This window comes from Chenopodium album, chromosome 8 (assembly GCF_948465745.1).
Source record: "Chenopodium album chromosome 8, dcCheAlbu1.1, whole genome shotgun sequence".
Classification (NCBI taxonomy): Eukaryota; Viridiplantae; Streptophyta; class Magnoliopsida; order Caryophyllales; family Amaranthaceae; genus Chenopodium; species Chenopodium album.
The window spans coordinates 3648048-3661765 of NC_137841.1; the positions used below are offsets into that span (position 1 = coordinate 3648048).

At 33.5% G+C, this 13718-nt stretch overlaps 2 protein-coding genes across 2 annotated transcripts; one reads left to right on the forward strand and one right to left on the reverse strand.

The window, feature by feature from the left end:
• Positions 1 to 5875: 5875 nt before the first annotated feature.
• LOC145555657 (RING-H2 finger protein ATL78-like) lies at positions 5876 to 7246 on the forward strand. Its single transcript, XM_081617398.1, has one exon. It carries the CDS (start codon positions 6341 to 6343, stop codon positions 6917 to 6919), a length of 579 nt encoding a protein of 192 aa, XP_081473524.1. The 5' UTR covers positions 5876 to 6340; the 3' UTR covers positions 6920 to 7246.
• A 908-nt stretch (positions 7247 to 8154) lies between these two features.
• Positions 8155 to 10935, reverse strand: LOC145641608 (chalcone isomerase-like protein 2). The gene is made up of 5 exons (XM_081692460.1): positions 10787 to 10935; positions 9817 to 9897; positions 9335 to 9490; positions 8981 to 9204; positions 8155 to 8484 (listed from the first exon to the last, which is right to left on the reverse strand). Coding segments are annotated over exons 1-5 (624 nt in total). The 5' UTR covers positions 10788 to 10935; the 3' UTR covers positions 8155 to 8322.
• Positions 10936 to 13718: the final 2783 nt, after the last annotated feature.

Consider the following 13718-nt stretch of genomic DNA (forward strand, 5'->3'; position numbering starts at 1 on the left):
GCTTTGGCTGTTTGATTCAAACGCGTATGGTGAAATATTTCCAAGGGGTGAGTCCATTGCCTGAGGAGGGTAACTCATATTTGCTTCGTTTGTACAAAATTGTGGCATTAATCTTGGTTTAGATGACTCGAATGGAAGAAAACTGCCTCTATCAATTGGAAAATGTTGTTGTAATTTTGGTTGCTGAGCCATGTTATTGTACATGTTTGGTTCGATTTGTTCTGTTTGGTGTGAGTCTAGTGCTGGAGAAGGGCGGGAGATGTTCATCTCAAAGGGTTGTAAACAGGACGATATTTTTGAGTTATGTGAGTCGATTTGATGAGGGCTCATGAGCATGTTTGAGTCGAATGGACAGGATGATTGCTGCTGCTGTTGGCGGTGTGGGTGTTGCTGCTGCTGCGTATGATGATGTGTGTTCTGTAGTGGCATAACGAAGGTGTCTGCAGCGTTTGAAGTGTCTCCAGTAGCAGCCTTAAGCCTGTCTAGTTCTTGCTTGAGCGCGTCATTCAAAGCTGTTTCACAAGGTACATGAGTCAGACTATACATATAACATCATGAAATGAAGCTGCTATATCCTTAAGATGCCTAATTCATTATTAGCATAGAATGATGACAGTAAAGGGGGGTGGGTTACACGTACCATCACGTAGTTGAGCCTGTTGTTCCATGGACTCTAATTGACGTCTGAGATCCATGTTCTCGTTTGTTAAACCAGTTGTATCTCTCTGAAGACGAGAAAACAAAATACATAAAAATCTGGTTTTAGAACCAGTTAAAAAAGCCATTTTGATGAATTTTAACAACTAGATTTGATCACATTTACAGTATACATGCATCCTACAACACAACATTCTACCACATATTAGTCTGACAAGAGAAAGAAATACGAGTTAATAAGCATGATTGTTTTTTACCTAAGCTTGTAAATGACAACTAACTATCATCTTTGATGCACAAAATAAAACTCGTACAAAGTGTTATGTTTTCGTAAAGCTCAAGGAGATTCAGGGGAAACAATTTCTATACCAACCTTAAAAAGTGAGAGCTGTACAGAGAGTGCAGTTGCTTCAGTTTGTAAAGATTTGACTCTTTTCTCTAGCTCCTGCATATATCGAGCCTTTCGTTCTTTCGATCGAGCAGCAGACTGCCTATTAGCCAGAATCCTACATGAACATTTTCATTTTAAGTCTTACTTGTTACAAGTATTTGTCTATTATCCATACTAAGAAAATTACAATCATGTTCTAGCTAAGGTACACCAGGGAAATTTGTCAGAAATGAATTAAGAAATAAGATTGCAAATAAAATTTCTTCCAAAAACCACCTTCATGATCCCCTCCCACACCCACATTTCGAAATTCTCTTTGTTATAAACATCATCGGTCTAGAGAATTTTGAAGGTAGTTGATTCTAAAATAACTAAAATTTCATAAGGAACATGTTTATAAACTCAATTAATCGAGGACAATCGACCTCAATTCTTCTAACAATAACATAGATCCTCCCCTGCACACATTACCTTCTTTTTTTTTTTCTAGAAAATCAAAATTGCTAGTATGTGATAGAGAATATATGATCAACATTATTATAAAAACTAAAAATAAGGGGAAACATGCACGTTTGTTTTAACACTACCTCCGCTAAATGTTGGAGTATATGCAACTTTGGAATATTTTATGTCTCACAGATAATACCCCAAAAGTTACACATAACATTTAACGGAGGTATTAGATAAGATTTATAAGAAAAGGGGTAACCTCTTAGCTCGTTTAGGATCAGCAATCCACAATTCAGCCAATTTATGAGGAGACATAGCCTTCTTAGCTTCACAAGAAGCAATCCCAGAATTATTATTATTATTGCTAATCTTGGTATAATCATTGTTATTATCATTGTCATTGTCATTATTACTCGAAATCCCTGAAAATTCTTCGACTAACATGCAATGTCTAAGCTTTTGATTATTATTATTGTTATTATGATGATCCTGAGGAGCATTATTGTTATGACAATTGATGGGATCATTTTGTTTGTCGTCGAAATACTCGATTTTCTCCATATCCATATAAGTAGCCAAGAGATCATCAGCGTCATCACCTCCTTCCATGGAACCCCCGAAGCTAATTTCGTCAGGAATTCGTAAAAGGATCTCTGAGTGAACTCTCCGGTGGCCCATTACCAGAGAGACTACGCTAGCATTACCATTGACATTGACCTGGACATGTTGTAACTATGTGCCGCGATTATTTTATGTTTTAATTTTTTTGACCTCTTTTCCTCTCGAAAAAATTATTGGTGGTGGTGGTGGTGGTAATGATTGATGACGGGAGGATGGCGAATTCTCCCGTCGAAAAAATGGAGAGAGGGAGGAGAGATAGGAAAAGAGAAGGGAGAGGAGAGGAGAGGGACGTTAACATGAAATGTGTGGGCGGAGGAGCGATATTTTTGGAGGGAATTTTTGTGATGAGAGGTTCTTATATGAATGAATAGGGATTTTTGCGAAACATAAGCTTCTTCCCTCCAAAATTATGATTTTTTTTTGTTACTTATTTAATTATTATTATTATTATTATTATTAGTAATTACTTTCACTATATATATATATATTTTTATTTGGATAGAGCGAATAAGGAATTGAAAGTAAATGATATTAAAAGACCATGTTCATTGAGGGTACACCTAATGCGAGTAGAGGTGAGTATGATCGAATATTCAAACCATTATTATTATCAGACAGGTTTTTATTCAAAATAACTTAAAATGTTATTTATGAACCAAACTTATACATACACGAAGTATAAATTTGGAAATAATCAAATATTAGATACAGTACTTGATATGATATCAAAATATAAAAAGTTAAGCTTTAATTATTATATCATTTAGCTAACATAATCTCGACTATTTAATTTGTTCAAATTATAAAGCTATCAAAAAACAGTGTAGGAGTTATGTATAAAATTTGAATGGATAAAAATGGTAAAATTGTTTATTAATTAGATCTTTATGGGGTACCCATCAACTTTCAAAAGTGAATTATTATGGAATTGGATACTTGAACCATTAGAATTGTCTACCTTTCGAAACGAATTTTGGGATTTTCAGTTTTTCATACACTTTTGCTCAACCCTATTACAACTCATGCATACACTACTATATATACTCCAAAATACAACTTTCATGGGCAAGCTAAATTTTTGGACATCCAAAATTGGAATGGAACCAGTTCTGAAAGTAAATCAGATCTTGTGTACTGTTTCCAATTCCAAGTAATAAAGTTAAGAGCCACTTACAACCTAGTCAATTCTGGTTCCCTTTATAATAGAATAGGGATCGGTTAGCTAGGGCCTATTCTGATTCATTAAAAGGAACTGAACTGAACTAATTATAGCTGAACTGAATATGGCTGAAATGAATTGTTTATGAGAAAAGAAAATTAGAAATTGAACTGATGAACTAAACTGAACTGATTGTAGTTGAATTGGACTGAACTGAAATTAAGCTTAAGAGAACAGACCCTTGGGTGTTTAGTTACCCAAAAATTACCACTAATATAATTTTTAAAAATAAAAATGAAGGGAAAAAAAAAAGTATTATGTTGAATATATATATCTAGTTAGTGTGAGTGTGAGACCAAATGGTATTACTCTGTACTAAAAACTAAAAATAAATGAATATATTATAAAAGTCTGAAAAACGAATAGAAGTGGAATTAATTCATGTCTAATAGTGTGTCGAGTCATAACTACTCACACACCTAAGTTGCAATAAATTAGAAACATGTTCTTCATGCCAATTTCAACCCTCAACCTAGCAAGCATAATGTCATGATGATGTGCCAAGCCCAACCCCATGATTTATATCGGCCTGTCTTTGTTAACTCTAACTATACTCTCATTAAGACGAGCAAACTCCAAAATGTTATAGGAATTTCCAGTTGTCTATAATTCATTGGTGCTAATTTATATATATTGACGATAATACTAAGATTCTTAAACCATGAATGTGGTTTTTTCGCTCTTGCTACTTAGATGAATCATAAAGCAAAGACCAAGATGCCTAAAAACCAGTGGCGATTCCAGTATGGGTTCAGTGGGTTCAGCTGAACCCATACTGGACTTCTAAAAATTCTGCAGTCTGGAAAATTAAAAAGATATAATATCCAATAATGCGCTGATAATAACTATCAAAGACATGTTGGATCAGTGGGTGAAGGCCCATATACCAACCTTCTCTTTATTCAATGACGCGGGATCAAACCCTTCACCTGACCTTTTTTGTTATAAATATTTTGTTGCATTGCTGGTGAGTTGGGCTTGGGCAATGGGCAGTAAACCAAATTCATTTCAAGGAGATTAGTTCACTTGTCATTTATTATTATTTATTACCTTGAAATTTCACTATATAACTCCATACATATAAATATTTTTTCAGCCAGCCTTATGCCCTTATTCACTTGTTTACTTAGTTATTAATTTATATAAATATTTTAGTTACAAATTTGCACGAATGACACGCTGTCGCCCATTAAATTATGGTTGTAACTTGAAATTGGTAACTAATTTTTTTGTTAAATTTCTTTTGTATTTGGATTCTGACCTGCTTCTTGATCATGTGTCAATGTACGAGTATAAATCTAATAATTAATATATTTAATTAAGTAAAAACTATAACCAATAAATATTGTGGTAAGAATTATTAAGACAATTTAAACAAAAATCTATGTGGCTATCTATGTTTTAACTTATGTATAAATCACAAAAGGCGATCAAAGGTGACTCAGTGAGTGTAAATAGTGCAAAAGTCAAACTATGTCAAATAAGAAACAATGGAGAAAGTACATTATTTTACGCTCGAAAACTCCGAACCCATAACAAAAAATTCCTGGAATCGCCACTGCTAAAAACTAAGCATGAATGGTATTACTACTCCGTACTAAAAACTAAAAATAAATGAATAAATTATAAAAGTCTGAAAACGAATAGAAGTGGAATTAATTCATGTACGATATTGTGTCGGGTCAAAAAACTCATAACTACTCCTATTAGTCCTATATGGCTATACCTAAGTTGCAATAAATTAGGACATGTTCTTCATGCCACATATTGCATCATGCTTTTTATTCCAATTTCAACCCCAACCTAGCAAGCATAATGTCATCATGTGCCAAGCCCAAGTTCCCAATTCCGATCCATGACTAAGATGGGCATGTCTTTGTTAACTCTAACTATACTTTTTATTTTTTTTCGAAAAACTATACTCTCATTTAGACAAGCAAATAAACTCAAAAATTTTATATGCAAGCATATAACCCAATCTTTTCCATAATTCTAGGAATTTTTAGTTGTCTATAATTCATTGGTGCTAATTTATATATATTGACGATAATACAAAGATTCTTAAAGCATGAATGTGGTTTTTTTTAGTTCTTGCTACTTAGATGAATCATAAAGCAAAGCCAAGATGCCTAATGTTGGGAGTCAATAATCAAGTATGATAAAAATAATATGGCTTTATCCCAATATTTAGGGTCCAGCACATCCATTGGCTAATAGAGAATTAGCAAATATAGATACAATGATTATATAATTAAAAACAACACGCTTTATTTCATTTCATATTTTAATTGACATAATTGGTAATTATTTTTTCTTTGAATAGATAATATAGGTGACGTAGCAGGATTATTTAACGCTGCATAAAAATGGAGTATACTATTTCAGTGTTAGTGGGTCATGCCTTTTGAAAGTGTTGAAGAGAGGAGGATAATGAAAAACTCTATCCTAAAGAACCAAAACCGGTCTTGGATTAGCCTACTAATTAACAAAGAATCGCTTTGCCAAAATTTAATTAAGTGATATTCTTAGTGTTAATCGTAGTTATCAAGTTAGAATCTCATGACAAGACATTGGGCGCCTTTTCATTACTTGATACGACCCTCCTCCTTGTGATGCCACTACCACTTTTAGTGGATTAACAAGAAACATATCATATAACACCTTCCTAGAAATTGCCCCCCAAAAAATCACAAAAAAAATATTTGGAAAAAAAAAAAAAAAAAAAAATCCATAATTTTCTTCCCAAGTTTGAAGCAATCTAAAAGTGTGAATGAATGAATTGTCTTCTCATGATTTTCCTTATATATCATCCGATTTTCCACAAACACTATTCTCTTCTTTATTTCACTTCAACCAAATTAGATTTGACAATCATATCATTAGTCTCCTACTATACACAAGTACACAACACATATACACACTTCAATTTATTTGTCCTATATAATCCATCATCAAATAGTGTAGAAGTAGCTTAGCTAGCACAAGATAAGAGCTAGCTAGCAATGGTGTGGCCTCGGCCGCCTCACCGCCACCTCCTCCATGAAGCAACACCACCCACCGCAACCTCACCACATAGCAACGAAGCCCATGTCACAAGAGCCAATGCCGGTATAGATGCTAACATGGTAGTCATCCTAGGAGTGTTACTTTTTGCCTTGTTATGTGCCCTAGGGCTAAACTCACTTGTCCAGTGTGCCATCCGTTGTTGCACCGGCCACCACCACCACCACCGGCAAGAGCTAGGTAACACGTACGTGGGGGCGATAAGTCAAGGGCTAAAGAGGAGCACCATAAGGCAAATCCCAACAACAATATATGATATAGCAACAAGTGTTATGATGTCAACGGATTGCATGATATGTCTAGGGGAGTTTATACAAGGGGAGAACATAAAAGTGTTACCAAAATGCAAACATGGGTATCATAGTAAGTGTATTGATACATGGTTGCTTTCGCGTTCGACTTGTCCTACATGCCGGCAATCACTATCGGAATGGACGGGCAATGATGCCATTGTGGTGCCAATGGAAATTATTGGGAATCGTACCTCGAATCATGAGGTACGTGGTGTTGATTGTTGAAGATGCTACACAAAGGCATTAGAGAATAAATTGTGTGGTTGTTAGGGAGATGATTGATGAGTGAGATGAGCTAAAGTTGTGAGAAACATCCATGTCAATTTACCTTTGAAGCACCACCTTTTAAAACAAAAAACAAAAGAGAGGTATTTTGTAGATATGTAATTATGTTGTAATGTATCACCATGTGTATATGTACGTGCTTAAATGTTTAATACATGTATATACGTACCATTTTTTCACGAGATAATACAAAGCTAGTTGCATCTACACTCTAATTTCGTACCCTTTTTTTTTTGGTGTTTAGAGAGTCACAGGGTGGGGGTGAGAATTTCGATCCCAAAATCTCTTGGAACCAGAAGAAAAGCTCGAACCACTTAATCTATCCCTTACTCTCCTCTAATTTCGTACTTGGTATTATTATATGAGTCTTATGACTAGATGTGGCAAATACATCGTTTTGATTGACTTTGTTGGGATTTGGTTTGAGTTGTACATTGGGTGTTTACTCTTTCAATAATTCTATTCGGTTTGAGTAATAATTGGTTTTCAATGATATTACTTCTAAAGTTCCAATGTTATTCATATTTATTTGGGCTTTTTAAAAAAAAAAAAATTACTTTTCTAGGCTGGATCAATAGATGAGGCCTTTTCAATTTGGCCCATTATTGGGTCAAGTTAATATAATTTTGCATGCAGTTTGATTTTGAAACAGACAATTTTGTTACATTATAAACAAGTACTCCCTCCATCCTTTTATTAGAGTCTCGTTTCTCTTTATTACTTCCTCTGTTCTTTTTTACTTGACCTGTTTCTTTTATCACGCTTGCCAATGTAAAACTTTAACGATCAATAACTTAAATTCTCCATAAGTAAAAATTATAAAAGTTATATATTATGATAGTACTTATTGAGTCGAATCCAAAAATATCATACATGAATATATTTTTCCTTACATATTAATCACAAAAGACGGTCAAAGGAGAGGTGGTGAATAGTGTAAAAGTCAAAGCGGGTTAAGTAATAAAGAACGGAGGAATTATGTGAGTAATAAATGTTAGAAATGGGACTCTAATAAAAGGACAAAGGATGTTTATTTCGTGTATATGTCATCAGATTTGTCTCAGACTACTTGTGAGTTCTGAGTAATGTCAATTTATTTCGCGCATTGCACATTGAACGTCTTTAACTGATGCAAATCCGACATACATGAGATGAGACGAGTTTTGCAAGAGCTGTTATTACCAAAGAGGACATTAATTATTATTAGTACATGAGACATAATGAATCAAAAGGAATCCCACCAAAACATACATTTGTTTCCACCAGTGTGCTAAACTGCACAAAGTTAACAAGGCACAAGTGCACAACATGATCACAAGAGTCTACACTCCTTTGCGCTACATTCATTTGGATAACTCGGCTGAGAGGTTGTTAGCCAAGCACTCGATGGTTGAAGGACTCACTGACCTGCTTCCTCCTAAGTACCATTTCTTGATCATCTCCGCGACATTCTTGTTCTCCACTGCTGTCTTCGTTTCTTCTTTCTCATCCGTTGTTATAGTGATCTGACATAAATAAACTCCGTATCAATACAACTCATAGACCTATCAAAAATTGGCTAAGCCCATACCTTGCCTAAGAAAGTCCAATCAACATGACAACATAGACTTGAAATTTTGAAAAACCATGAAAAATTAGTTTAAAAATCCACTTCAAATCGAAAATTGAGTTTCACACACAGTGGCATAAAAGAAAACCATTCCACCCTAAACGTAAATTTGATCCAAACCGGTAAATCCAACACAATGAAACTGGAACAAATTGTATTAAAATCTCGAAAGGCCATTAACATAGGTACAAAAAAAAAAACACTTCTAACTCGAATAGTTAGATTGATCCTGCAGATTAGTACAATAGATCAAATTGAGTTTTTTAGTGATACATCATAATGTAGGTCCTTTTCTTTCCTAGTAAAAGATATATTTGCACCAGTATTTAGCATATAATAATTGCTACTACCATTACTAATACGAGCAGCAAGTAATTAATTAAGAAGTATACCTCAGCAGTGCCTGAAGCAAAGAAGCTGAAAGTGAAGAAAGAGTTTTTCTTAAGGTATCTGGTAGGAAAAAACTCTGCAACCTTCTCAAGCGCGATTTCTTCCTCTTCTTCATACTTGTCGATAGCTGCCAATCGATCCCTTACTGCACCCTCCAGCTGTGTGCCTAATTGTGAAGCCTTAATCTCCTTGATCACGACCGCCTTAATAACTGTTTCGACAGGTGCTGTAAACAAAACACATATCATCCAAAGAAGCTACATTAGCATAAAATTCTTCTGAACTTCAAACTGTCAAGTTACAAATCATGTATTTAAAACAGTTTGTTCTGTTACTATTTGTTCATGTCTTTTTACCTGCGGTAAGAGCATCAAAGAAATCATCATCCTCGGCGAGTTCTTTTCCTGATTTACCCTTCCATTTCTGCAAGTGTTGTACCACTTCTTTCTCCATGTACACTCCAATTGCTGTGAACTTTATTTGCAGAAAGTGGATTTCTAGCTCTGTGCACCCTGTTGTGTCCAAAACAGAATGTTCATATTTGCTTAAACTGATGCAAAACAGAATTAGATCATCTTAACAGATTGATAATATAATGCAGCTAATTAGTGAAGTGTAATTAGGCTGCACAACTAGGTGCACCTTCAGTCCCCTGGGTCTCGGCCCGGGTTCAATGAATTTCTTGTAGCTAATGTACACTTTGGACTTACCATAACAATGCAATAAATTAAATACTAGGAAATAATTTGACCTTCTTCAAAATATGTCTTCAATGATGATGCAATCAAGTTTGATTACAAAAAAGAAATAAAAAGCTTGATTAAATAGAATCACTTACCATAACCTAATAAAGGTAGTGATTTTGTCAATGTAAGTTCAGGAGCAAAAGCAATATCATCAACCATTACATCGTTTCCCACTGCATCATTAGTTAAAAAAAAAAAAAAAAAAAAAAAAAAAAAAAAAAAAAAAAAAAAAAACCAAATTAGTGATCACACAAAAAGAGGGTTTGATTTTTATACAACTATACAAGTTCTAGCCTTTTAGGTGCTTGGTTGGTGCCATATTGTTAAGGACACTTTGCTTACACTAGTCATTTTTTCCCCTTTTCATACACATAACTACATACTCGTATTTAAAAGTTTAGTCTTAAGTTACCAACTAATTTGTTTTTGTAGAAAGTCACAAAAGACAATGATTTAGAAAAGACTTTATCCAAATTTAGTACATACCACCCACAAGAATATTTCTAAATCCTAATACTGTACTCGTACTATCATTTAAGCAATTAAGCTAGCTGACAGTGTTATGTGATTCGTATACTAACAAGTAACAACCACTTATATTAGTTGTCGACCAAATGTCAATTTGGGGTGCGTATGGTGACTATCTCTATACAAACCCAACCTAATATAACTTAATTAGGACGGAATATGTGACAAATTTGAGCATTGATTGCCTGATTGGTAATTAATGATCGATTTAGCTTAAAATTCTTTTTTAACTTGTTACATGCAACCCTAAGATCAAATGCTACTAAATATGATGAAAAAAAAAACATAATAAACGTCATACGACATCGACATCTTATACAAAATGACCAACTAACAATTTTACAAGTCATATAACTTAAGAACAAGAAGAAGAAAAAATATCATAGATGATGATGAACAAGTTATACATGTGGGCATGCATACATAGTCTTAATCACATCATAAAAACATCAATGAAAACAACTTAATCATACACAAATCTAATTAATTAGAGAGAAAAAAAGAGAGAAAAAAAAAAGGGATAAAATTACTTACTGATAATGGTAGAATAATTAAGAAGAACTTCCAAAGCAGAGCTGATAAATGAGAGAGAAAACAGAGGATGTAAGTGTAGTGCAAAGTGTATGAATGTTAGAAAATTAGTTGAGTTCTAAATAAATATAAGTATGCAAGGGTAGCTAACGATCAAAGGAAAAGTGGGTAGGTAAAGCTTAAGAGAGGTTGCTCTATTCTCTACGTTCTCAATTTCTAGTCAATAAATTTGTGTAGTTATTTTTATAAGTGTCCTTCTTTCTTGCCTTCTTGGTCTAAGTGGGAGCCACCGCCCGCCTGGTTCTATATTTTAAGCTACATAAATCGCCCTCCTTTAATGACATTTTTATGTTGGTGGACCCCGATAATACGGGGTCCATTTGTAGCGGGAAATAGAAAGATCATGAGTTTGGTGTTCACCAATCGGGTTATATACTTCCTCTGGGTGTGTTTGGTAAAAAGCTTTTTAAAGAGCTTTTAGCTTATTTTGTCCAATTAGATGTTTAACCAATTAAAAAAGCTAATTTGGGTGTTTGGTATATAGCTTATTAAAAAAGCTTTTTGGGCTCAAAAAGCTCTTTTAGAAAAAGCTCATTATAAGAGCTTTTTAAAATTAGCTTATTATACAATTAGCTTTTTGTTTCTTAAATATACTAAAACAACTAACAATTAACAGCTATTTACCAAACATTTTTATACAATCAGCTAATCATAGCTAGCTAGTCAATCCAGCTACTATAACCAGCTAGTCAAACCAGCTATTATAACCAGCTAATACAATCATCTAACAGCTAATTACCAAACAGGGCCTTTGTTTTTTTTTTTTTTTTATGCATCAGTTTAAATGTTTAATCGACATATTTATTAAGTCGTAACTTAAATCTTTAATATCTCTTATTACTTATTTTAATCTTGTTTGAATAATAATTGATAAGTAATAAAAAACACATGGGGTATTATACAAAGTATAAGGAGTATCATCTATTTGAATGTTGTAAGAAGTACTCCCTTCGTGTTTTTTTAAGTGTTACATAGGTAAGTGGGGTAAAGTTGGAGTATTAAAAAATTATAAAAGAAAGATAGTGAGGTTAATAGTTTATTGAAAAGTAATGAATGTGAGAGGAAAAATATAATAAAAAAGTAGTAGTGGGTTTAGGTGGGGACTATGAGACGAGAGAGTTACGGAGTATAATATTTTAATGTAGTTTTTTGCTAAAAAAGGAAGTGTAGCACTTAAAAAAAACACGGCCGAAAATGGAAAGTGTAACACTTAAAAAAACACGGGGGGAATACTTCGTATCAGGCGTTACTAAAAACGTCTTTGTGCTTCATATACCACGCTACGTCACCTACTCCATCTCTTACAAGAAGGATATGATGGTTATTTAACATCTAAACCAATTATCAACTATATTATAAACATGAAGATAAATGTATATAATTAATAATCACAAGGTTTTAAAAAAACATTATAAATACCAAATACATATAATCACAAGCAATAATTAAAGTAGCATCCCGGTGTAACGCGCCGGCTACACACTAGTTGCTTATTTAAATATTGTTTGAATAATAATTGATAAGTACTGTAATAAACAAGCGACAAGAACGAGAGTGATGGATAGCTCAAGTGGTTAGAGCTTCGCTCCCGATTCCAGGAGATCCTGGGATCGATTCTCACCCCCGCCCTTGTGGCTCTCTAAACACCAAAAAAAAAAACAAGCGACAAGAACATTATACAACGTATTTCAATTATTTTCTAAACACCAATATATATATATATATATTCTAACTTTATAAAAAATATAAAAAATAAAAATAAAAAATAAAAAATAAAAAATAAAAAATAAAAAAAATCTACGTAAAACAAGAAAAGAGCAGCTTCATTGTTTGTCTCAACTCTCAAGAATTAACATTTGCGTGATGACAAAAGGCGTCCTTCATTATTTAATAATCAAATTAATCACAACGTTTTCTTTTCTCGTGTAAGTTATAATGTGATTGCTACATACGAGATGTGTTTTACAAGTTAATTGCCATTAAATCTGAGAAATTAAAAGAAAATTAGAGATCAAAATTACATCTTTTTGAAGAATTGAACGATCTAACCCTAGATGTGTCATTATCAATTGTGTTTGATTTGCTATAGCTACAAAAATTATGTTTATATGCATCCTTTAATTTTTAAACACTTCTCCTTGCGTGTTTACGTATATGAACAGGTAAAATGCAGAATATGAGAGAATGTAAAATTAATTCTTAGTATCGATTAATTTAAAGTAACTGACCCTCACAAGTCACAACGAAACATACATATAGACTTTCTACTTTAAAATTAGGAAAAATTGACAAGAATAATCTCAATTTTGCTCGATTCGCTCAAAATAATCCCAACTTTTGATTATTTTTAAATAATCCGAACTTTAATATGAATTTGTCTTTAATGGTCCCAACCGGTTACAAAACTTGTTATTATAAGACCCTAGACACGTTTTAGAACGTGATTGGTCAAAAAAATAAAAAATAAAATTAAATCAATAATTAAAAAAAATTTAACTATCAAGTTAAAAAAATTGATTAAAAAAACCTTAACGGGGCGTTTGGAATGTGGAAATGGGAGTTTGGGGATTAAAGTGTGGGAATGGGATTGAGAATTGATTGTTAGGAATATAGAAAAATATGACAATACTTTGTTTGGGTAGTAGATGAGAATAGATGGGGAATTTTTTAACAAAAATACAAAATTACCCTTACTAATCTTTCTCCTCCATTTCTTTCATTAATGGCAAAAATGTCATTTTGCACTTATTCCCATTCCCACCCATTTATACCCACCCTCCCTAGGTAATAAAATGATGGGCGCCGGGAAGCCACTGAGTCAGCAAGGCGCCGACCGTCAAAGGTGGGGGTCAAGCTGGGTTGGGGGCGGCGGCTG